This window comes from Fusarium pseudograminearum, chromosome 1, assembly GCF_000303195.2.
Source record: "Fusarium pseudograminearum CS3096 chromosome 1, whole genome shotgun sequence".
NCBI lineage: Eukaryota > Fungi > Ascomycota > Sordariomycetes > Hypocreales > Nectriaceae > Fusarium > Fusarium pseudograminearum.
The window spans coordinates 5,739,412-5,762,285 of NC_031951.1; the positions used below are offsets into that span (position 1 = coordinate 5,739,412).

Here is a 22,874-nt window from a genome sequence, read left to right on the forward strand (position 1 = left end):
CAGAAAAAAGTTGAGTTGTACAACTGCGCCCGTCTCACTTAGGGTAAGCTGAAACAAAAACCTCGGGAGCTCATTGAGAGCCTGATTCAATTTTCCCCACCAACTAGAATTTCTGACCACCTATTGATCACCATTTCGCATTCGTATTGTATCTTAGTTGTCACTCACTAGTTTCTCCTATGTCCCAGAGTTTCTTTACCTGTTCTGACAACAACAGCTGTGCATAGCTTGTCTTCCTCCCTGACGAGGCAGCAACCAGCTGTACTGACGGGGATCAAAGGGTTTGTTTATGTGATTTTTTATCTCAGTGCCATTGGAACTGGGATTATAGGTGGCAATGAGAGATGGTACTGAGGCTGTAGGCTATTTCCCAGCCTGATATGTGTAGGTTACACGGTGTAACGATACGGGTCTGTTCCGTGGCAAAACGCCGAGGGCTGTTGAAAAATAAAGGTCAAGCAGAGAGGCATCTCCGCAGCACCATAAGGACGGGGGCTGCCAAGCCATGACAAGTTGCAAAATCTTGGAAGCGGTGTTACACAACATACACTGTTTTTGTTTTGAAATTGCAACCGGTCAATCAAATGAAGGTGTATAGCCCACATAACTATAAGCGGGATAGCAAATGAGGAAGGCCAAGGGAGTGATTCGATCGGTCGGCTGAGACGCAGTCATCCAATGTCTCTCATCTTCTGGCCTCGGGGCCATAGACTTGGCCATTTAACCGACAGCCTGCTTCGGAACCCCACTTGGCCGACGCCACCAATATTTAGCTGTGATTATATCACAATATCTAACATGATGGACGTGTCATGTTGTCAGCCGTCTCGTGATAGGCGGTAAAACTTCCATCCCCCCCTTCGTGTCACCCTAAGTCAATATCACAGCTGATGTTATTTCTACAACGAAATACGTCGTGTGACTAGAATTCGATCTTCATATGGCTTGATGCAGATATTGTATTGACCGGTCGGTGATATGATGAGGCTCTGCTATTTTGGCGCTGGCCTCTTCGTTTGCGTTGTCGTTTGAAGTTGTTTGCTTCTGGCCCTTAAAAAGCCGCTATTGTTTGTTTGATGGTTGGGATCCTCACAGGAGAGACAAAAAAACGCCTTAGTCTATACGTGTCACAATCAACATGGCTGAAGAACGCTGCTCTGACTATCGGCTGTCCGCAGCATCCCTCCAGAGTTATCTTCGAAAGACATTCAATGACGACACCATTGCAGTCGAGGTGCGACATACTTGCAACGTAATATGGGATTTCTAAACTGATTGTTATTTACAAATAGTCTACTAGTGGACACTATGTCTTCAACCTCTCTGAGGGGTGTACTTTGACAGAGGTTTGTGATCTGCGCAATCATGCAGTACATGCCTGCTAATCGTCCTCGTACTAGGCCCACAAGAAGGAAATTAATGCGCTGAGAGTGCAGCGCAAGTGAGGCTCTGGACAAGTTGCGCAGCCATAGAGGCACAGTGGGTGAACTGTACGTGTTTGTACTTGTTGTTGGTCACGGTGACTTGGCTGGTATCAGGGGTGTAACCCGTGTAGGGTCACTGCGTCCTTGTACCTATCTAAGGGGTGGTCTGTAGAGTGTTAAATACAAACTAGCGTGGACACTCAAATCTTGAATGCTGCTTCACTCAATAACCAACCTGGCAGATTGCAACAGTCTTATACGAACTTGATTCACCAGCCAATATGAGTATCCACAATTACCCCATTTTTGACATGATAAAGTCAGGTCAGAGGTCTTTGCCAAAGGACATTGCAGAGGCCGAGCCTTCGGAACGTGCTTACATGGCTCTCAGAGCCAGTTGCGATCGTCAGGGCAATTACCCTTGTAATCTTATGCAGCGAAAGCAACTGAAAAGTACTACAGAGCGCTATCGGCGGCAACTCAATGACGAAGGCGACAAGCTTTTCAACCATGACTTTGAGGAAATTCATTTCCATGAATTGCAAGACAAGGGCACAGGTGATCACAGACGTCCATTCTGTCATGAATATGTTGTATTAACACTCTTAGACTACGGGACATCCGTCATTCGAAATACCCCGTCCGTCCAGAAACATCTCCATCAAGATGGTCGTGATCCCATCTCTCGTTTTGTGTACGACGCACGATTCCTCATGTCTACGTCTACCTCAGCTAACACTTCACAGCTTCATCCAAGCCGAACATTCCCGCGCTCCATTAAACTGCTCTCGCGATAGCTTCTCACACATCCTGTCATACCACCAAGTGCCTCCAACCTTCATCGACTTTGTGTCTGCCTTTGGTCTCACACATTACCCGACCGATTACCATATGACAGGCTTCGACTCTGATGATACTCTTGCAGTCAAAGACCCTTCGAAGCTACTCACGATACCCACCATTGGCCGTTCAGGGCGCGAGCACCGTATGCAATATCTCTTGCGGTCTGCTGAGCGGGACTATGCCTCTGACGGGTCTCGCAAGTGGAATATCCGACAGACCGCTGTATACCATACCTTTGACTTGATCGAAGGTAAAGCCTTGTGGATCAATATGAAGGCCAACAGTCTATTGGAGGATAGAATCAAAGAAGCAACAGCCGACTCTGCGATAATGAATTCCGCTGCGATGGGTGACCTGGCTGAGTCCTTTTCTTCAACCCTCACTATTCACCTCATTTTTCTCGAGTGGTGCGACCAGGATTGGAGAACGTGTATTAATGATTGCGAGACTAAGATTAGGAGCATATTGGCCAAGGCTCAAACATCGCGAGTCGATCAGCCTGCCGAGTTCAACGCTTCTGCAAAGCGTGCTTTGGTAATGAACCAAGCCAAAACAACCGGCCTCAGTAATTACGAGAAAAGGTCCTTTTCGCGCCCTTCAATCTGGCAGTGGACGAAGCGAATCTTTCCCAAATCTCCAAGTGGCCACGGTCATCAGGATTTTAATGAGAAAGAGCGGTTCCGGTCCGCTGGAGAAGTTGGGCATACGCAAGGAACGCAGATCAACAACCTTAACAATCTTGATACCTTTTCGTTCGACAGTATCCAGCAGCTTCACTACTTAGAGGAGCAATTAGGAAGCTATCACTTGGTGATGGAGCTCAACCGTCAAGCTATGCACGACATCGCAGAGCGGTATCGAAACTTGCTATCTCATCGCGGTTGCCCGGAATATCTCCAAATACATTGCCTTGCCGATGTCGAAGCTTTCATTCAGAGAATTGAACGCATTGAAAAGAATCTTGACATTCGCATGGCTCAAGTAACATCGTTGCTCGCATGGTTACGAGACGGAAAAGACCTTGTAAAACACCTGATATTGGTCTAGATTGCCCACTCGCTGATTGTTTACCTCGCAGCTTGACCGCATACTTCAATATCGGAATGTCCAGATCGGCCGTATCTTTACGGAAAGCTCGTTTGGTCAATCGGAGAAAATGGAGCGCATTGCATACAAGACGGAGAAAGAAACTATCTCTATGCATGTCATCACCTGCGTGACGCTGGCATTCCTTCCCGCAATGTTTGTCGCTGTAAGTAAGCCTCATAAATATTATGACTCCCCTCTTATACTTTCTTCTAGACTTTCTTCCAAAGTGGACTGGTGGAAATAAACCAGAAGGCGACGGGCGTAGATAATGCCGTGATATTTCACGGAAGTGCCTTCGGGATCTTCTCTGCGATATGTTTTCCCCTCATGGCATTTACATTTTTCTTATGGATCATTGTATTCAACTATATGGCCCGTAGAGCACGAAGACGAATCACGATGGAAAGTGTTTGAGTAGAATGTTGGCTGTTGGGTGCGCGCGGGGAGTTTAGCAAATTATCTCATATCGACAATTCTCTATTTTAGGTACTTTTCATAGATTATTCATATCCAATAGAAACGTCTGGTTATTGCTATGTCACTCAAGTCACCTGAGTTGTGTGACTCTGACAATACCAAGTCTTGGGCAAGAGTGCGACCCCCTAAGGCTCTGTACCCCCTGTCTATTGCAAGGCCTCCTGACTTTGTGAAATGCATTTATGTTTGTTTTCAATCTTTGAAAACATGATAATTGGTTTGAATCAGTGTCGTCAGTCTCACGCACGAACCTCTTTGCTAGGCAACTGGTTCATGCAAATCAGACGAGCGCTTCATTCGTGTTATTAGTGGACGGTCGCCACCACGGAAATAGACACTGCACCGAGAATCCACGTCATCTCACGCGAAGTTGAACAGTTTCTCTCCCTTGCATATGCTGAGGTGGTAGCCGCCCATGCCTCACGGGATAGGACGGACTGGTGGATAAGAAATCAGGCTCGGTATCTCTACAATGGACCGTATGTACCACGCCAATAATATACTGTGAGGCTTTTGTGTCTGCTCAGCTGCCAAGGGGGTAAGGTCCAATGGATATTGGTTTCTTCCAAGGCAGCACGAGGCATTTATTGGTGGCTTATGTACGGTGCCCATTCAGCCTACCAAAAGGCCTTAGGCCAATGCCTCCCAGAATTTGTCAATTGGGCTAGTCAGCCTGGCTCGACGTTGGAAACAGCCCTGTAAACATAAGGAGTACACCTAGGGTCGCATTGCTTTTATATACCTGTCCATAGTTTCTCTTTTTCGTCCTGATGTACACTTTGTTCTTGCCTTGTCATGACATCCTATTCCTTCAGAGTGCCTCATCAGCATGACTACTCAATTCGAGATCAGCTTCCGCCAGTGGATACCGAGTGTATCCAAAGTCGGCGTCAACGGCTTTGGAGAAGAAAGCAAATACGTACCTGCCACAAAACTCACGGCGTATTGGTCTGAAGAGCAACTACTACACGATATCATAGATGCTATAAATCCAGTCTTGTCAGTACCTTACGGAACGATCATAAAACAATATCTCGGGGTCTTCTCCACCTTGGTGTATCTTGGGAGACCGGAAGCAATACGCCATTTTCTCGCATTGGGCATGAGCGATGACCGCCTACCTCTTCGCCTTAATGAATTGCCCGACGAATGGAACCACGAGCTTGACAGATTCATAGAGGAGCAATGGCGCTTCTGCCCGTGGAGGTTCACGGTCCTTGGGAGCGATCAGAGACAATTGCCTACCCAGCAAATATTGCCTATTGAATATAAAAAGTCCCTTACGACAGAAAACTTGAGTTCATATCAGGCACAAGTTCGTGTAGTGAAAATAGATAAGGAGTACTCTGAGTTTGAGCAACAGGTAAGTGATTTTTAACCACACATAAACATCGTTGTTTTGGCAAAGTTGCTCATGTCCATTAGGAAGTGGTTTTCAAGATTTATAAAGAACCGGGAAACATACAACTCTACAACAGAGAAACTGATGTATATACGAGGCTCAGAGCATTTCCTGAGATAGCTATCACAGAATGCTACGGCTCGTTCGGCTACCCTGGAACCGACACATGGATCATTATCCTCGAGTATACTGAAATCGGCTCTTTACTTAAGTTCTTCGAAAATTGTAAAACCCCCGTCAGGCCTGAGGAATACACAATGCTATGGGAGCGTCTAACGGATTTGCTCAACGGTCTCTATCTTCTACATAACCAAAGCCTAACCGGGGTTGGACCCCTCACCGGGTAGGTCTACTACAAAATGTTACATATTTGCCTTGGTCTAACTGCAGGCCTGCTTGCTTAAAGGATTCACCAAGATATTCAACCAGCCAATATTTTGGTATTTCGTCGCCCAGGAAACTCAACCTACGACGTCGTCTTTAAGCTTGCCGACTTTGGCTTGACTGAATTAGCCAAAAAGGACGAGTACGGTGAGGGCGCTACTGTTCCTACCAATACAGAAGGAAACCGGATGTACGGTGGGTATTCATCTCCGTCAGCTGTTTTTGCTTTTTGGCTAATCTGGGAGTTCTCGAAGCCTCTCCAGAAGCGTATAGTAATTCCAAGCTCAAAAGCCAAGCCAGACCCCGTCTTAGCTCCCTTACAGACTTGTGGTCAATGGGTGCAGTATTCAGCGATTTCCTCGTCTGGTCTATTGGTGGTAATGGCTTTCGAGAGGACTATCGCATAAGAAGAAGAGATGCCATTGCAGAGCTACCCTATTTCAAAGACCGCGGGTGGAGTGCGTGCTTTCACGATACGTTCAAACGGCTTCCGGCGGTTGATTCATTTCATGAGGAAACCCTGAGACACAAAAGGGCTGGGGACCTCGTGTCTCCCCGTATGAGTGAGTTCATTTTGAAGTTCATGATGGTAGAACCCAAAGTACGATTGTTGGCAGGCCAGGCTGAGGGGAGTGCCAAAAAGATTATCGAAGAAGCGCAACAAAGTCCCAGGCCAGGGACGCCCGAAATCATCAACCATGCGAACTTACTCAAAAAAACTCAACTGCGCCGGATTGGCAGGCGGTCAACAGGATATACATATTCTATTGGCGAGAGGAAAGTGCCTGTTAGGGAGGTGTACGATGAAATAAGAAACAAGACAAACAGGTCAATCTGGCCCAAGAGGGAAAAGTCGTCACAAGCAGGGATGAATCTTCCAGGCATGCAGGCCGCTCGGAATAAAGTCAATGATCGCAATGGACGGGACCAGGTACGTATAACGGTTTGCTCATAGCAACAGATGGATTAACGAAAGACACCTAACATTTAGATTTTTGTCATTGACGACAGTGATTCAATGGCAACGCACAAGAAAGATGTTGCCATGACGGCCAGAGTCATTAGTTATACTGTCAAAGTATCGGACAAGAATGGAATGGATCTCTACTTTGCTTCCGATTCATGCATCCCGCAAAACATACAGCATAGCACGGACATCGAACACCGTATTACCAACAAGCGGACAGTCACTGCATGTTGCGACATGAAGAAATGTCTCGAAGACGTTATGAAGGGTGTGAAAGCACAAGGAATGAACCCGACAAGTATTTACATTTTCACCGATGGAGTTTGGGATTCAGAAAATGATCCTGAAGTTGATAGAGTTATTCATGACTCCATCAATTATTTGGTTGAGAAAGGAAAGGAGCCCCAATACCTCATGTTTCAATTTATTCAGTTTGGTTCCAACCAAGAAGGATACAAGCGCCTGAAACATCTTGACGATGGCTGCAAAATGATGGTAGACGGCGTGGAATAGTAAGTTCAAGTTTTATCAAGAGGAGAATATTGAAAGTTGACACAGCTTCTAGTGACATTGTCGACACGAAGCATTGGGAAGAGCATGTTCCCCGAATTATCATCGGCAGTCTTGATCGCCATAATGACGATGATTAAGACAAGCCTTGGCTTGGCGTATGGGGTTCTTATATCTTTTAGCAAACGAAGCAATTGAGGCGCAATTTTGATTATGGATCTAATATAGCACGATGGATTGCTAAACGCCAATTGCTTGGAGCGCATAATATTGCTAATAAAGGTTAGCGTCTGGAGTAGGTAGCAATGTCTTGTTAGTTTCTATTTAACCCTCAAGAAATCCATTGTACAATAGCAATTTTAAGCAATTTTAAACAACATCCGTCAATATTCACCATCCTCTGTGACATATTGTGAAATCTACAAGCTTATAAAGGCAATATTACCTTGTCTCGGCACTTCATCTCTTCGCTACGCATTGATCTTACCGTCTTAGTTTCCTATCTCTCCTGTCCATATTTACTATATAGAGCACTGGCCCAGCATAGACTACACCAATATGTTACACTATCAATAGTTGAACCAATAGGCCTATTGACAGCCTCTATACCAGCCTGGTCCTCCGCCTCCCAACATGCCAGATTATCCACAGAACTTGAATCAACTGCTACCAGACCTCAAATCTACCAAGGCTGATGAGCTTTTGGAGCGGGTTTGGGGGCGAAGAAAGTCGGTCAACCCTGATCTGTGAGGACTGAAGGAGAACAGAGTTCTCAGCAACCTTTCCGTTATCTCACCTATCACTGCGATGGTTCCTTCATTGGTATTGCCATTTGTAATAAGTGGTATAATATAACATCCTTACTAAACTTGTTATCTCTTTTGGGTGAAACGATTGTACCTTGTTCTTGTGCCAGCCACTAAGTTGTGGCGAAATGTGAGAATCTACTTCGCCGGGTTGGTGGCTTCTTTTGGCCTAGACTGGTGCCGTTGTGTAACATGTTATTTTCATCTTAAAGAGTAAATTTGATCCTTTGCGTGTCACTGCATGAGCTGGACAACCTATATGGATAGTCGCTATAATTCGCGCGGATCCTCGGCAGAGACTAAGGCGGTGTTACAATATAGGGCCATTCTATCTTCGCTCGAATTCTCGTTCTGTTGACTGTATGCTTAGTTTTGCGATGGGTATGGTGGCTATTCTTTGACCTTTGTAGTCCGTTTGATTGTCACCAAGGCCGACTCACCGGACTACAGGATATTTTCGCATTTCATCTTTCTTGAATATATTATTCAAGATTGTCATCGATGATCTGAATGATACCCGGCAGGCAGTGAACCTTCCCCGTAGTCTGTATCCAACCCTGCTAATGCAAAGACTCAGCCCCGAGAGCCTGCTTCGAATTTCAGACTAAGACATGAGAAATAATGTAAGACCTACCCGCTAAGGTTGTTATTCATCAGGCGTGTCATCCGCCACACAGCCATATGCAAGACTAGCGTATCTGTTGAGTGTCCATCTTCTTGTCACTGGATAGAGAAAGCCACGAAGTGATCAAAAAAGAGAAACAGAGCAAGATCAACATCCAGCCCAGTATAGCGTGGAAATATTCTTTTCAGGCTCGGTAATTCCTCTCGCCCTGCTTGTTAGCAATGCAATGGACTCTAGTTCGGTCAAATTGTTCAACAGAATTCATAGTCAAGGAATATCTATAAAATATGAAGAGGGGCCATCAATATCACCACTTGAACTCACAATATCAAACACCTTCCAAGCACTTTCACTCCTACTACACAACCCACAATGATTGACTTCAAGGCCTTTCTCCTTCTCCCCATCTTTCTTGGTGTCGTTGTTGCTGGGCCCGCAGTTCCAGTTCAAGCTCTTGCAGTCCGCCAGGACAACAAGCTCCCAAACTGCGATGACAAGTCTCAAACCTACAACGGACGGTACGCCGACAACTCGGGCACCTACGTGACTTCAGACAAGATCACCCATCCGTACAAGTTTCCCCTGATCCGCAAATGTTGGTGGGATTATTATGTCGTCGAAGCCGCTCCCGAACTCACCCCGTGGCAGAAGGCTACAGGCAACATCTACTGTACCAACAGTGAGCGTTGTGTTGCAACCAAGATGTCCGGAAAATCGGTCTGCCAAGAACGATCTGAAAGTGTTAGTGCTAGTGTTGGAGTCGCTATTGAAGGCTTCAGCCTTGGGGTTGATTTCACAGTGACAAAGTCAGAATCACGCTGTGTTACAGCTGATGACTCTACTGCTTGTTCGTGGAATGACGGACAGTGTCATACAATTTGGACTCAGCAGCAGATTTTGAGACAGAAGGGCTACCGGCGTCAACGTTGTGACTGGGGTAAAGGGGATGAGACTCAGTGCATGGGTGATTGGGAGCAGACTACACCTTCGGACTTGATTAACTATGGTTGTGGCTCCAAGTGCACTGATACCAATGACTGTGGTCATACTGACGGAACCCCATGCCCTTGAGATAAGATTGGTATTTGGGGATGGGATATGAAGCTTTGATAGGGAAGGAAAGATTGTTAGGCGAGGATATAGGGCGCACACGAACAGCAGGTTTAGCAGAAGGCTTTGAGAATTTGACACCAGACTGTATTCGTATCACCTTTACATGATACATGCCAAGTTTCTTGGGAAGGGATTAGTGAATTGAATAAAGCAATCTACCAAATATGACGCAAGTGAATGTCTATGGTTACCATTCAAGCTCTAAGCCTTATCCTCATGTTTCACTAACCGCATTAATTGAGGCGCAATTATGGACCTGGCGTAGCACGATCCATTGCTGAACGCTGATTGCTGAGAGCGCATGATTTTGCTTAAAAGGGTTAGCGCCGAATATGAAGCAAACTCTTGTTAGTTTCCATTTAAGCTTAAAAGAAGCCCATCACATAACAGCAGCATCTCTAACATTCTTCAATCTTGGTCTGTTTCTGTGACGTAGACAGAATTACAACTGCCTGTGAAGATAGAAATATCACCTATCTGTATCACATCTCTTCTCTTCCTATCATTCTCTTTCCATCCCCATCTCATCTGTTCGTCATCTTTGTTATAGACTCTTGACATAGCAGAGGCAATACAATCATGTCGTACTATCAACAGCCCAATCAACAGGCTTACCAACAGCCACACCAACAATCACTCTACCAGCCAGGCCCTCCACCCCATCCCAACATTCCAAACTATCCACAGAACTTCCAAGCTCCGCCACCCGGATACCATCAGCAAGGCTACCAGCAAGCTCCCAACATTGTTCCAGGACCACCTGGCTACTACCCTCGTATAGGCTTCACTAGACTACCTGCCAGGTTTCATATCTGGAACGTCATGACTAGCGGCGGCAGCAGCGTTCTTGAACTAGGTCCTCAGCTCAAAGGACCAGTTGCATACTCAGCCAAGATGTTCTCCAGCAGCAGGCTCAAAATCAAAGAAGGTCCATACGAATCTGGAAAGCAGCCCATGTGTACTATTGAAAGTCGCCACACCTTCAGTCAACACAGCACCATCAGCTTCAATGGATTTGAGTCAAAGTTCAAAGAGACGAGCATGTTCATGGAGGGTGCCTCTTGGCCCTTTGACGTCGATGTGAATGGGCAGATTCAGACATGGCAGTGGAGTAAAAAACAAGCTACTAGCTCTTCCACTATCAAGAAGTTTTTCGGGTCAATGTCTCAAAGCAAACTTGGAAGTTGGGAGTTGGTCCCAGCGTCGGGACAAGGTGCACCTGCGGCTAGTCTTGAAGCAGCTGGTGGAAATACTTTTGAGGAGGATTCGGCGCTTGGAGAGTTCATGTTCTATGGTCCTGCCTCTGTTGGTCAAATGGGAGACATCTTTGTGAATGTGAGCATCGCTGTCTTGCTTCGCATCATATCGCAGCACTATATTAGCAGGATCGCAGCCCTGGCATCCTAGTTTATGATGGGCTATGGGCGGAAGGCGGTGTTAGGATTAACAAAAAAACAGGCAAATAAACAGAAATAATATCACTACTCTCTTACCCGCTATGAGGTGTATTTCATTTTGAACAAGTAAGGTGAAGGTGTTGTATAAGTAGGGACATAATGGTAGACTGCACGCCTAAAGATAGACTGATTTATCATAGACGTAGGAGGTTGCAAATATCTACGACCCATCAATCACACCATGCAGAATCGAGAAATAAGGAGAGTGTTGTATATATATGTCATGCTACCTGCAAGGCATGTATGCTCCAGAGATAAATTGCAGTTGATAAAAAGGTATGGGATACCCGAAGTATCCATAGAAGAGAAGAAGATAGCCAAAGTCCTTTTTGAAAAACAGAACCATGTCGGAATAGACCCTTTAGCATGTTGGGCTGGTTGACCATTCCACCACAGTATCTAACCCTGGCACTCAATCATGTAATCACCAGCGCTGTCATCAAGCGGGTTCCAAACATCACCAGCCGTGTTGCTAGGCACAAAAGTTCCCTCGTAGTGATCCCACTTGGGCACCCAGTAAATCTGCCCGTTCTTTCCGGGACCGCAGTCAACATTGATCTGAGTAGACTGGGAGTTCTCAACGGTGTGACTAGTTTCGAAGCTAGTACTCGCACCAGCCTCAAAGATCTCGAAGAACCCACCGCTGATCTCGAACGATGCGCCAACAGATACAGTGTTTGCTTCGCCAGTGGTGACAGTGTAAGAGCTGCCGCTGGGGAGGCTGGGACCGACCTTCTGGCGGAAGCCGGGGCGTTCGATAGCGTGGCTCAAGACCTCGAGATTGAAAGACTTGTTCAATTGTTAGTAAGGGGTCTCTGGGGGCTTCACTGGGTACTCACGTCGCCTTCGGCTTGTCGTCGTTGCTTGGATGGAGGGTTGTACTGAGGATCGTTTGTAATTCGCACAGTCCAATTGTCGTCGACGCTGTCGGAATAACCACCTGCCTGGCTGGGAATGATGCATTTGTCTTTGATGATGTTGATATAAGGCAGAAGCGAAGATGTGGTAATGGTGAGACGATTGTTTGGGTCATTCCAACCAATGCCAATCTCGCAGTTCAAGGCATGATGGTCGTCAAAGAAAGAGATACCACCAGATGGATCTACAGTGCAGTTTAGTAGTGTCTCAAAGCTACAGGACGTTTTAACAATCTTACCAGGCTCGATTTGGTCAGTCGAAGTACCAGTCCAGCCGAGGAGCGCAATCAGACTATCACCTATCCATTGTGAGCAATCGAGATGACACAGATATTCCGAGTCAACTTGCAGTCATTCAAGTTCGGACCTTGGTCTCCGTAGCAGGTCGCAACGCTTTGCCTCTTGGTGAGTGCTGCACCCTTTGCAAGAGCAGCAAAGAGGGTCGAGGACAGTGCAGTGGAGGGCTTCATGGCTGAAAGCAGAGTGTTGGTTACTTGGGGTGAGTTGATGTGGTTTGCTGGTGAGTGTTGGTCTGTTTTGAATTGTCAAAAGTCGTGGAACCTTTCACCATTAAATACCTTTTGGTATACAGTAACACATCGGAGACGGCCGATCGCGAGGCCTTCATTTCTATGATTGTACAACATGAAGTCTTGTGAATCGTCGATCTTGCACTCCTGATGACGATCAATTCAAGTTTTGAGAACTTCTGTTGTTGCTTGTCGCCGGGCGTTACAGAGCCTGGTGCCTGACGGTAGGAATCACGGTCATCGGGATCTACATGCATAAATGGTCCCCGAAGGAAGGCTGACTGCATTGATCAATCCAGCCCTTTCCTTGTCACACTCGTGCTCAGTTTCCTATTCAAGATAGTCATAGCCGTATCAAGGCTCAGCTCAAGTTTAACTTCTGGCAGATACATAATATCTGGTTTTGTTTGGCTGTACGCTTGGTTCCTACGTGACTATTTGGGCCGTGATGTTTGGTATGATCAGCGTTCTCAAGGATAGAAAGTAACTAGTATTGGACTACAGTAAAAAAATTTTTATCCACCATTCTGTGTACATAAACAACAAGTTGTTCAGCTAACCAAGGCTTTCTTTTGCATGGATCGGATGTATTCTCAAGATCCTAAGTGACCGTATCCTGGACTTCCCAGCCCAGTCTCACAAACATTTCAATCAGGTTTTGCATTTATGACGAGCTGACTGATCTACCTGCCGCATTAGGTGCCGCCAAGAAGCCTCAAACGACCTGTCAGCTAGAGGATAGCCAAAGTCGGCCAAAGCTGAGCTTCTTGTCCAACAAATCGTTGTCGACGGGTATTTAGGAGCAGCTCGCCAAGTCGGACTCGGCTGAACAGGATGGATGGGCTGGCATAGAAGGAACATGATACCTGGCGCCATTGTGAGACATCGCATTCAATTTGACGAACGATATACAGATTTACTTTGATACCAACATGATGCTTGCAACTTCGGGGACCACCATCTTCGTACATGTCTTATGCTCTCTGGGCAGCCATCCCATCATCATCCCAAGACCACAATTCGTCTAGCGGAGAAAGAGGTCCGTAACGGGGGGCATCAACATACATACCTCCCTTGGGAGGTGGTAAGAGTTGTAAAGTTGGCTCTGAGTCCTTGAAGAATTCATCGAAAGATGCAATCCACCTCAGATGCGACGCAAACTTGACCTGAGCATCCGTAGGGAGACTTTCAAGCGGCTGCACCAGAGTTTGTAACCAGATTCTCTTCAAGGACCATTGCTTTCCAGCTTCCCGATATTTAATTTGTTGCTGTTTAAGGCCGATCATTACGGACTCCACTCGACTCTGATTTTTCAATCCGAAAAAGTCCCCGGTTTCAGGTTGCTTGGACGGCATCACCCACAGGAGGCTGCGAAGACGAGGGGCCAATATATGTTGTTCAATGTCAGGCAGGGTACTACTGTCATCTCGAGACGGGTCGATGTTGGAAATGGTTGCGCTATCAAGGGCAAGATGTTCTAGACAAGGGAAGTCTCGCAAGTCAAAACCTTGCAGGCCCAGTTGGTACTCACCCTCGATCCGGAGGTGAGTTAGCGAGTCTTTCTGACTGTCCAGTATTTTTTGCAAGGAACCATTATAGACCTGGATGATAGTCATTTGTTCCGGGCTGGTTTGCAACACCAGCCTTTCAAGTCGTCTAGGCCAAGCAACTATAAGGCGGAGTACCTGAGGATCTGTGCATGGGCCCGTGAGCAGCCTTGTGAAGGATGCTGTTCCTGTGATGTCCTGGAGATACGATATTAGTCTCGGCTAGCAGACAATGTACAGCAGTTCATAACTTGCCATGAGCGTATGCATTAGCGGCGTAAACCCATGACTCCATGTGTTAGCGGGGGCACCAGACAAGTCTAGTGTCTGTAGAGCCAAGGTTGATTCAAGAGATATAAGTTGCCGAAAGAAGGACGGGTAGTCAATGTATCCTGTGGCTCGGAGTGTGGTGAGGTTAGAGAAAGATGAAAGTGCTGGCGTGATGTCGGGAAGTGATCTATAATAATTGGAGTGAAGTTGGAGATCGGTTACATGGCTGAAGCAACTGTACATTTTGTTGAGCCACGACGGGGCAGGAACGATCATTTCTTCCAGTTTGAACTCATCATCTTCGAAATCTTCATACTCGCTCTCATCGATGCCCATATCTTCGTATAGACTTTGCGGGAAGAGGTAAGGCTGATATACACCAGCCCGGTCTGGGATGTAACGGGGCGGCACTTTGACTTGTCTATAAGCGAGGCACAATGATTTGCAGTTCTGAACGAGTCCTGGGTTCAGGTCGATCATGTTGTGCAGTCTCTCCATCGATGTAACAAGTTTCTCGGCTTCCTTGAATTGCGAGGTGGATTGCATCTCTGTGAGCATCTGATTCTTGGGCTGTAAGAGCAACAGCCTACTTTGTACAAGGACAACATTGTTAATAGTGAATTGTTTGAAGATATAGTAGAAACGACGAGACACGAGGCAGAGTGTGAGGGCGGTATAGTTCTTGTCCAGGATTAAATCGCTATACTGCCAAATATCATATTGAAGCTTGTCTTCAGGAATATCGGCCTCCATTTGGACTGGCAATGGGGCCGGGTCCTGCAGATTTGCCAAGCAATGGTAAATTTTGACAAGAATCTCATTTGGTAGATGGTTGATTGTTACAGCAGCATTGCTGTTCAATATGTGTTGGCTTCCAGCCAAGGAGGACATTGTAAAAGAGAAAGGCAGTCAAAATATGAGTAACTAGTACGCGCAATAAGTTGACTGTTTACAGTTAAGTCTGTGCTGCAAAAAAGGCGGGATTGTACGCTGTAGTGGTGAAATGATGACAACAAGGTCCCAAGCCTCAGCTTGAGCCTAAGCCTAACTACGGGAAATATATTTTCCCATAGAGGTGCCCAACTGGGTGGGTACCTAATTTCCACAGGAACCTCAGCCTTTTATCATTTTTGTGTTTCTCAACCAGGTTATCCCCAGTCGACCTTGTGTCATATGCAGTCCTCAGGGGTAAAGACCGTCATCAGAGACACCCCGATTGCCGCAGTTGCCAATGTTCTCTTTAAGAGGGATAACAAGGCTAAATAAATTACCTGACGTAATTGCCCCAATCATGCCTTCATATTTGAAATACAGGAACAAAAACTATAGGATCTAGAGGTTGCATTTGTGTCTACAATGTGTGTACCCGATTGATAGCTATACTACTGACTTGTTAGCATTGACCTATGATAAAAAACAAATGTTATCGGCACTTACTCTGGTCTCTTGCCTAGTCTTAGCAGTAACCTTGTCACGTCCGCCACTGACGGAATTGTTGCTACCAGTGCAAGGATCTGCCCATAACCCCACTGATCCCTGTCGGCGCTCAAGTTTAGCTTCACTGTGTGCTCTGTATCGGAGATCAAGAGGACTGCGAGCAGCAATGCCACTATCGCTCTTTGACAACGTGGAACACGGATGGCGAGTATAGCATCTTCCCATATCCTGACGAACCAGTTGACTTTCTGCATGTCAAAGGGCCGAAATCGTTTCCACCGTCTTTGCTCTATTCCGCTTCGTGCCGTGGTCACGTCGTCGTACCATAACCAGCCTGGTGTTATGAAGCGCGAAAACTGGCCGTATTTTCGTTCTCGGGCTAGACGTCGGACTCGCCACGTTGTTAATGAGTCCCGATTCTCGTCAATATACGAGTTCCAGGCTTGTTTTCGAGTTTCTGAAAGTGTAGCAGGGACGGATTCAAAATAATGTCTTGGGCCGTAGGACCAGACTACCTGCCGAAGCCACAAATAGCTTGTGAAGAGAACAACTCCCAGCCGTAAAGACCTATTCTCGTGCGTAGCAACTCGACCTGCGTGACCAAACAAGCTGGTCCGTGTGCATAGATTGCACTGTGGTTCAGCTCCCATACACGGCATTTCGAGTATCAGCCACCAGGCATATGCACAGTATATTGCAAGCCGAACTTGTTGGGCAACGAATATCCCAGGCGATCGAACTCTCCATGATTCCAAGATGTGGGTCGGCAGTATTGTGATTGTAAACAGAGAGGATGCAACCACTGAATGGTGAAGACTGAGCTTGGTTTGGATGGAGAAAATACCCAGAGTGATTATCGTTGCGAGAGAGGTGAGAACAAGGGCGTGGTAGGAAGAGCTCGTCCGGTCTCCATCAGAGGCAAATCCTAAGAGAATAATATTGCAAATAGTCTGAGTATAAGTAGCAATGCGGACCTGAGCGACAGATTTGTTAGATGTTTAATTGAAGACAGGACTGCGGAAACTTACACCAATGCCAGCAATGTCAGGATCAGCCTCCACGATACAAGGATCTTTGCATTTTATAATCTTCGGACAAAGATTCTCATCGACTTTGCTCCATAAAAAAAGGGCCGCGAAACACGAGATGCCTATCAGCGGAAATGCGATAAGCGACCAGTTCATTACTGTATTGATCTGTCTTAGGCGCTTGGTTGGAAGTCCATCAGGACTCACTAGATTTCTATTGCGGCAATAAGTTGACGAGTTTTATATGATACAATCGAGGAACCTCACTGAGTATTGAGCCATGGCGGGATCCAAAACGGCGAGAGCTCCTCTTCATGCTGAGAGAATGGATCTTCGTTGTTATAGTCGCGAAGGGGCACACCCTCTGTGTCATTCATACTTTCAATCAGAAACGGTTGAGGCCGAATCTTGACTGACGAGGCGATAAGAAGGGAGGGTGATTTAAGAAGGAGTCCAGCGCTCAGCAGATTGTACAAGACCTTGGTTACTCCGTTATGGCGCAGGCCTAGTGCTTAGTCCGGCCTTTCAGCTCACTATTTTCAGTGTTCTATCTCATAAAAACAGGCGTAGCTAAAATTAACCGCCCTTAGGATTGGACTCAGCCCATCAGAAGGCCCTGTGTGTCTAGCTACCCCGCTCAGCCTGGCGTTTGATAAGGGAAATGATTGGTAGTTTCAAGCCTTGACAACACACATCGAAGGACAGTGGCAAGTCTGAAGGTCAAGCAGTCACATCCTGACTTTCCCGTCGATGTGAACAGAATCTGTGGAGCGGCTATGAACTCCTCGAGACTCTGAAGTTCAAGAATTAGGTTGAGAACGTTATGCACAGCACGCGACTGTATATTTTAAGTCTGATATACTGCTGATATAGACCACATTAAGTTACTTACTACAATGTAGACTGTAACTAGACAACTAACTTTAACATCGCAAAATCTTCTATCATAAGAGATATTTGAGAATACCAAGCTACAGAAGTAAATCGATTATAGCTGGGACTGCAGACTACGTTATTCGACTGGTATGGTTCACCATCCAGGTTAAACGTTAAACGTTATGCCCGAAACTTTAACGGCAACAACTCAATGTCAAAACGTCATTCAGCCATCACACCAAAGGTATAATTGGCTAAACGAGTCCATCAGAAATAAGCATATATATCGGCTTCCGCAAGTCTTACACTAGCAGTAGATAAATTGTCAAAGCAAGGAATTGTTGTGCGGGGTAGTCAATATTGTCTCTCTCCAAGCCTCCATTATGCATAATTGAATCCTTCCCGCTGCCTTTTGTAGTCGATCGAGATCAGAGATCAGAATGACGGCGTCCCGGACATCCGAAGGAGTCAACACACCATGTCAGCCTGGCCAGGGAATCACATAAAAGTAGCCTGTTTCTGTCTCTCCGCTCCTCGTTCTACAATTGTTGCGATCTCTGAGCCTTGATACGGCATTCAGTCTTTCCAGTACCATATCATTCGTTTTTTCACGAATACTTTCGCTTCATTATGTTCAGTTCTAAACTCACTCTAGCAATTGGTCTCCTCTATGCTCATAGTATTTTGGCCCGACCAATCAAAGGCATTGAGAGAGCTGTGATCCAGGACGAGTATGATTTCATCATTGCTGGGGGTAAGATATCCAACACCGGAACCCGAGACACAGAGCTGATTAAAAAGTACAGGTGGGACGGCAGGCCTTGTGGTGGCAAACAGACTCACGGAATCAGGCAAATTCCGCGTTCTTGTTCTCGAAGCTGGGCCTGATCCAAATGTTGTTGCAGCATATAAGCCTTTAGGTGGAAACTCGCTGATAACAGGTATATCTCAGAGTAATACTATTGATTATGTGCTAATAATAAGTAGGATCAGCAATTGATTGGAGATTTGATACGGCACCTCAGCAAGGTCTTGATGGGAGAATTCTCACCTATCATCGTGCGTTCACCCATGGTTCTTGATCTGGATATAATTGACTAACCGTAACAGGCGGAAAGGGACTGGGAGGAAGTAGCATGATCAATGGATTCTACTATGGGCGTGGAACATCTACTGTCTACGATCTATGGGAAAAGAGAGGAAATCCAGGATGGTCATGGGACAACGTTTATCCTCTTTTCGTCAAGGTGAGTTGAGAACTTCACTTGTGCAGAATCGTAACTGACGACAAAGGGCACCCATTTTAACCCTCAAAATGAGTCTAAGGGATTCGACAGTACCTACAAGACCTACAACAGCACAGCCTACGGAAATGGACCTCTTGAAATTGCATACCAGGGCTATGTTCCAGAAACAGGCATCGCCTTTATGAACGCTTGTGAAGCCGCCAACATTCCCATTGTCGAAGACTACAACACTGGGAATAGCACAGGTATTAAACAGGGTACAGCGACACTGGACAAGCATCTGTTGCGCAGCTCCAGTTATGACGGGTACTTGAAACAAGCTCTCGGTAGGAAGAATCTTGATGTTTTATACTACGCGCCTGTCATGCAGCTTCTATCAAAGACAGATGGTGACCGACCAAAGGTTACGGGAGTCCGATTTATGGATCATCCTACTGGGAGATCGCATCAGGTGCACGCCTCCAAAGAGGTTATCGTGTCCATGGGGGCTTTTCAGTCACCACAGCTTCTTATGGTTTCGGTTAGTGAACAATCCTATGTACTGATGATTTAGCTGACTCAAGACTGTAGGGATTCGGTCCATCATCTGAGCTCGACAAGTTTGCCATTGAGCCTGTGCTTATTAACGAAAACATCGGTCGAAAGTAAGATACCTCCAAGTTTGTTTAGTTTCCATCAATTAACCTTCTTATAGTTTGAACGATCATAGTGTCTTTAGTATAATGGCGAGGGTGGAGGATGATCTCCAATTCTCATCATCCCAATTGTCATCAGACTTTACTTTGTTAGAGGCAGCCCAAGAGGTACGTCTTAGTAAAGAACTGCAAACAAAGTTTGCTAACGCTGTAGTAGGAATTTTACAACAACGGCACCGGTCCTTATACAGCCCCAAGTGGAATCACCAATGGGTTTCAACGACTTTCTGAACAGGAGCTGTTCGATATTGGGGCAGGTTCGGTAGTAGAAGCCGGCCTCGGAGATCAATCGCATATTGAGTATCTCTTTGAATCAACATGGTATCCATCTGGACCAACGCCTTACTACAAACCACTGTCAAATGAGTCTTACATCTCATTGACGGCGAGTAGTATGGTTGCTTTGTCGCGGGGCAACATTTCGTTAAAGGGTACCTCGATGATGATGGCTCCTGAGATAAACCCAAACGTGAGTCCCCAAGAAATATGCCTCCAAGTTTTGAGCATGTCACATACTAACTCATATGCAGTACTACACCCATGACGCAGACCGAGCTATCGCCGTCCGCAGCTTCCACTATCTTCGAAAGATTTTAGCCCACCCTGCCCTCTCACGATATACCTACGGTGCGAACCATGGCGAAGTGAGCCCTGGTTCAGCTGTGGAAGATGGCGATGAAGATGCAATCTTCGATTATATCAAGGCGAATACCATTCCAAACTGGCATGCTTCTGGTACAAATCAGATGCTGCCCGAGGCCGATGGCGGTGTCGTAGATTCACGTCTTAGAGTTTATGGTATTGACGGTCTTCGTATCATTGATTGCAGTATCATCCCCGTCCTGCCTGATGTTAATATTGTTGGACCTGTGTTTATGATTGGAGAAAAGGGAGCTGAGTTGATTCGTGAGGACTGGAATGATACCGAGAGCTAGGACAGTGTTGTCTAGTCACCAACCAGACTTGTCTCATATTGTACTTATTTGCTTTCACGTACAGGAAGTTTACAATCACATGTTACGAGACATTGCCGCGCAATTACAGTTCAATATTTTGCATTCGGGACACTGATACGCAGCTACTAGTAATAGACCATTAACCCTGGACGTACTCAAAGTTTGTCACGACATTGCCCCTCGTAGCCCTAGAATACGGGCAAACCTCTTCCGCCTTCTTAACCACCTTTTCCAATTCTTCCTTTTCCAGACCCTTGACCTTGATCTTCATGTCAACACGCAGACCCATGTCAAGTGACTTCATATCACCCACAAGATGCACCGTCGTGTCGACCACGCTGTCTTCGACGTTGGAAGGCATCTTGATACCCATCTGCGCTGCGCAAGCGTTCATGGCAGACTGGAAGCAAGCTCCGTAACCAGCGGCGAAGAGCTCTTCTGGGTTCGTCTTGCCCTTGTCGCCAGGACCGCCGAGGACCTTGGCCATGGTGAGCTCGACATTGAGGTTCTCGCCTTCGATGCGGCCCTTTCGAGCGCCAACTGCTTTTGCGCGCGCCGAGTAGAGTATCGGTGCGGATTCCGTGTTGAGGAAGCGGCGGGTGGTGGTATTCGCTGTGCGCTGAGCTGCGCGGCGGAGAAGAGGTTGATAAGCGCGAAGAGCCGACATGTTGATTGTCTTTAGAGTGATGTTCCTTGGATAGTGACTGAGCTTTTGATGTTGCCAAGAATTGGACGCTTGGGGTTTTTGAAGATGTTATATCTCGTACGAGTTGAGATATTGGACGACAACGGAACAGTCGGCACAAAGAGGGGTACAGGTAATGTCACGTAGCCTTCCGACAATTTTCCAGAGGTTAAACAAATCAGAAGCAGCTTTTTCTCTATCGGTCAGTAAGCATAGATTATATAGAGAAGTGATTGAAAAGGTTCAATTTCCTGGAAGTGTGCGGTGTCCTCATATCACCAAAGTCAAGTACGTCACCATGAGCCCGAGACTTAGTGTTGCTATACCAACTGTAAACCAACTCCGTTCCTGTGACGTCTTTGACATGGCTTTAAACGGTGGATACCAATTGATTTATTCGCGTTAGGCTTATCATGATTACCAATGGTGAAACAGCCACACAACTTCAGCCATCAACCCTAATGCTGACAAGCCTCCAGTCCGTACCGATATTCAGGATTATATCTAGGACAATTCAAACTCCAGACTAAATTACCACTGAATTGATAAGTCATAGCTTCCATGTATTGCTCAATGTTATCGGTGACTGGCCCTTTATGCTGCTTGTACTGATCAAGGCGTCGGAGAAACTCTCGCTCGTACTTCTGTATAGTCTCATTGATAGTTGTCTTGGCGGTGGGAATATCCAGATTCTGAATTCGCATTACGATGGCAACCGAGTTGATAAGAGTAGAAGTATCAACTTCTTCCATCTCTCGATCAAATGAGAAATAGTCATTTGTCAACGCCAAAGCGGCGAAACATGGCCGAATGATGTGTGCAAGATTAGCATCTTGTTGCGGTGAGAGCGTCATGCCCAATCCAAAAAGCATGAGGGCCTCGACGAACCTAGTTTCTAATATTAGTCGATTTTTAACAACCATCCAAAAGCATTTTAAACGTACTGTGCACCAGTATCAATCATGCGAAACTCCAAGTAGTCTTTGATTGACTTAAAGTCCACGTCCTTATCCTCTGTAGTTGTGTTGATCGCGTCTTTCCACGTCTTTGCAATCCTCTTGGCGCATACTTCGTCAGTCTGCAAGAGTTGACTTATGCATCTTTCATACAAAAGGCGTAGACCAGCCTCGGCTTGCGCTTCGGATTCCTGCAATCATCATTAGCATAACCTAGGCTGCTAGATCTGCCATAACATACCGGAGATGTTTCTTCTGCCTTGAGAACTGAATCATGAAGAAATGCGACTTTATTGTTAGCGTTAGAACACGACCAATTGCTTTCTTCAACTTATACTCGAGTACATATGCTATAAGCTCCAGGCGGTCAGGTCTGCATAATGGCAACACTACAGCAGAGAAATTCTCGTTGATGTGATTGCGGCCTCCGAATTCAGTTAGGGGACCAATGTGTTTTACCCAATCTTATCTTGCTTTGTGACATCCAGTGGTCAGCAAGGTGTTCGAACTTGTGTCGTCGTAGTTTGTAATTAGCTCCAAGGCCGTGAGTATCGAAGCAAGAAAGATCAACAAGATCTGAGGTTTCATTTTAAGTGTCCATGTTGAAAATAGTACTTCTGAAGCCGTGCAGTA

At 46.1% G+C, this 22,874-nt stretch overlaps 10 protein-coding genes across 10 annotated transcripts; 5 read left to right on the forward strand and 5 right to left on the reverse strand.

Annotated features, from left to right (window-relative positions):
• Nucleotides 1-1,138: 1,138 nt before the first annotated feature.
• FPSE_11379 (uncharacterized protein) lies at nt 1,139-3,770 on the forward strand (the record flags this gene model as incomplete). Its single annotated transcript, XM_009264496.1, has 6 exons — nt 1,139-1,234; nt 1,293-1,346; nt 1,667-2,118; nt 2,171-3,248; nt 3,346-3,519; nt 3,570-3,770. 6 exons carry the CDS (start codon nt 1,139-1,141, stop codon nt 3,768-3,770), a joined length of 2,055 nt encoding a protein of 684 aa, XP_009262771.1.
• An 892-nt stretch (nt 3,771-4,662) lies between these two features.
• FPSE_11378 (uncharacterized protein) lies at nt 4,663-7,236 on the forward strand (the record flags this gene model as incomplete). Its single annotated transcript, XM_009264495.1, has 6 exons — nt 4,663-5,196; nt 5,259-5,578; nt 5,642-5,814; nt 5,865-6,550; nt 6,611-7,098; nt 7,152-7,236. The coding sequence occupies 6 exons, from the start codon at nt 4,663-4,665 to the stop codon at nt 7,234-7,236; spliced, it is 2,286 nt and encodes a 761-aa protein (XP_009262770.1).
• A 1,663-nt stretch (nt 7,237-8,899) lies between these two features.
• Nucleotides 8,900-9,598, forward strand: FPSE_11377 (uncharacterized protein; the record flags this gene model as incomplete). The annotated part of the gene is made up of 1 exon (XM_009264494.1): nt 8,900-9,598. One exon carries the CDS (start codon nt 8,900-8,902, stop codon nt 9,596-9,598), a length of 699 nt encoding a protein of 232 aa, XP_009262769.1.
• A 621-nt stretch (nt 9,599-10,219) lies between these two features.
• On the forward strand, nt 10,220-11,047 carry FPSE_11376 (uncharacterized protein; the record flags this gene model as incomplete). The annotated part of the gene is made up of 1 exon (XM_009264493.1): nt 10,220-11,047. The coding sequence occupies one exon, from the start codon at nt 10,220-10,222 to the stop codon at nt 11,045-11,047; it is 828 nt and encodes a 275-aa protein (XP_009262768.1).
• Nucleotides 11,048-11,496: 449 nt separating this feature from the next.
• Nucleotides 11,497-12,484, reverse strand: FPSE_11375 (uncharacterized protein; the record flags this gene model as incomplete). The annotated part of the gene is made up of 4 exons (XM_009264492.1): nt 11,497-11,886; nt 11,937-12,199; nt 12,254-12,313; nt 12,382-12,484. The coding sequence occupies 4 exons, from the start codon at nt 12,482-12,484 to the stop codon at nt 11,497-11,499; spliced, it is 816 nt and encodes a 271-aa protein (XP_009262767.1).
• Nucleotides 12,485-14,313: 1,829 nt separating this feature from the next.
• FPSE_11374 (uncharacterized protein) lies at nt 14,314-15,252 on the reverse strand (the record flags this gene model as incomplete). The annotated part of the gene is made up of 1 exon (XM_009264491.1): nt 14,314-15,252. One exon carries the CDS (start codon nt 15,250-15,252, stop codon nt 14,314-14,316), a length of 939 nt encoding a protein of 312 aa, XP_009262766.1.
• A 291-nt stretch (nt 15,253-15,543) lies between these two features.
• Nucleotides 15,544-16,982, reverse strand: FPSE_11373 (uncharacterized protein; the record flags this gene model as incomplete). The annotated part of the gene is made up of 5 exons (XM_009264490.1): nt 15,544-15,599; nt 15,633-15,684; nt 15,728-15,743; nt 15,799-16,772; nt 16,827-16,982. The coding sequence occupies 5 exons, from the start codon at nt 16,980-16,982 to the stop codon at nt 15,544-15,546; spliced, it is 1,254 nt and encodes a 417-aa protein (XP_009262765.1).
• A 1,350-nt stretch (nt 16,983-18,332) lies between these two features.
• On the forward strand, nt 18,333-20,579 carry FPSE_11372 (uncharacterized protein; the record flags this gene model as incomplete). Its single annotated transcript, XM_009264489.1, has 9 exons — nt 18,333-18,456; nt 18,509-18,643; nt 18,690-18,761; nt 18,813-18,949; nt 18,996-19,469; nt 19,520-19,593; nt 19,644-19,752; nt 19,802-20,113; nt 20,175-20,579. 9 exons carry the CDS (start codon nt 18,333-18,335, stop codon nt 20,577-20,579), a joined length of 1,842 nt encoding a protein of 613 aa, XP_009262764.1.
• Nucleotides 20,580-20,739: 160 nt separating this feature from the next.
• On the reverse strand, nt 20,740-21,267 carry FPSE_11371 (uncharacterized protein; the record flags this gene model as incomplete). Its single annotated transcript, XM_009264488.1, has 1 exon — nt 20,740-21,267. One exon carries the CDS (start codon nt 21,265-21,267, stop codon nt 20,740-20,742), a length of 528 nt encoding a protein of 175 aa, XP_009262763.1.
• A 476-nt stretch (nt 21,268-21,743) lies between these two features.
• FPSE_11370 (uncharacterized protein) lies at nt 21,744-22,829 on the reverse strand (the record flags this gene model as incomplete). The annotated part of the gene is made up of 4 exons (XM_009264487.1): nt 21,744-22,173; nt 22,230-22,432; nt 22,483-22,529; nt 22,751-22,829. The coding sequence occupies 4 exons, from the start codon at nt 22,827-22,829 to the stop codon at nt 21,744-21,746; spliced, it is 759 nt and encodes a 252-aa protein (XP_009262762.1).
• Nucleotides 22,830-22,874: the final 45 nt, after the last annotated feature.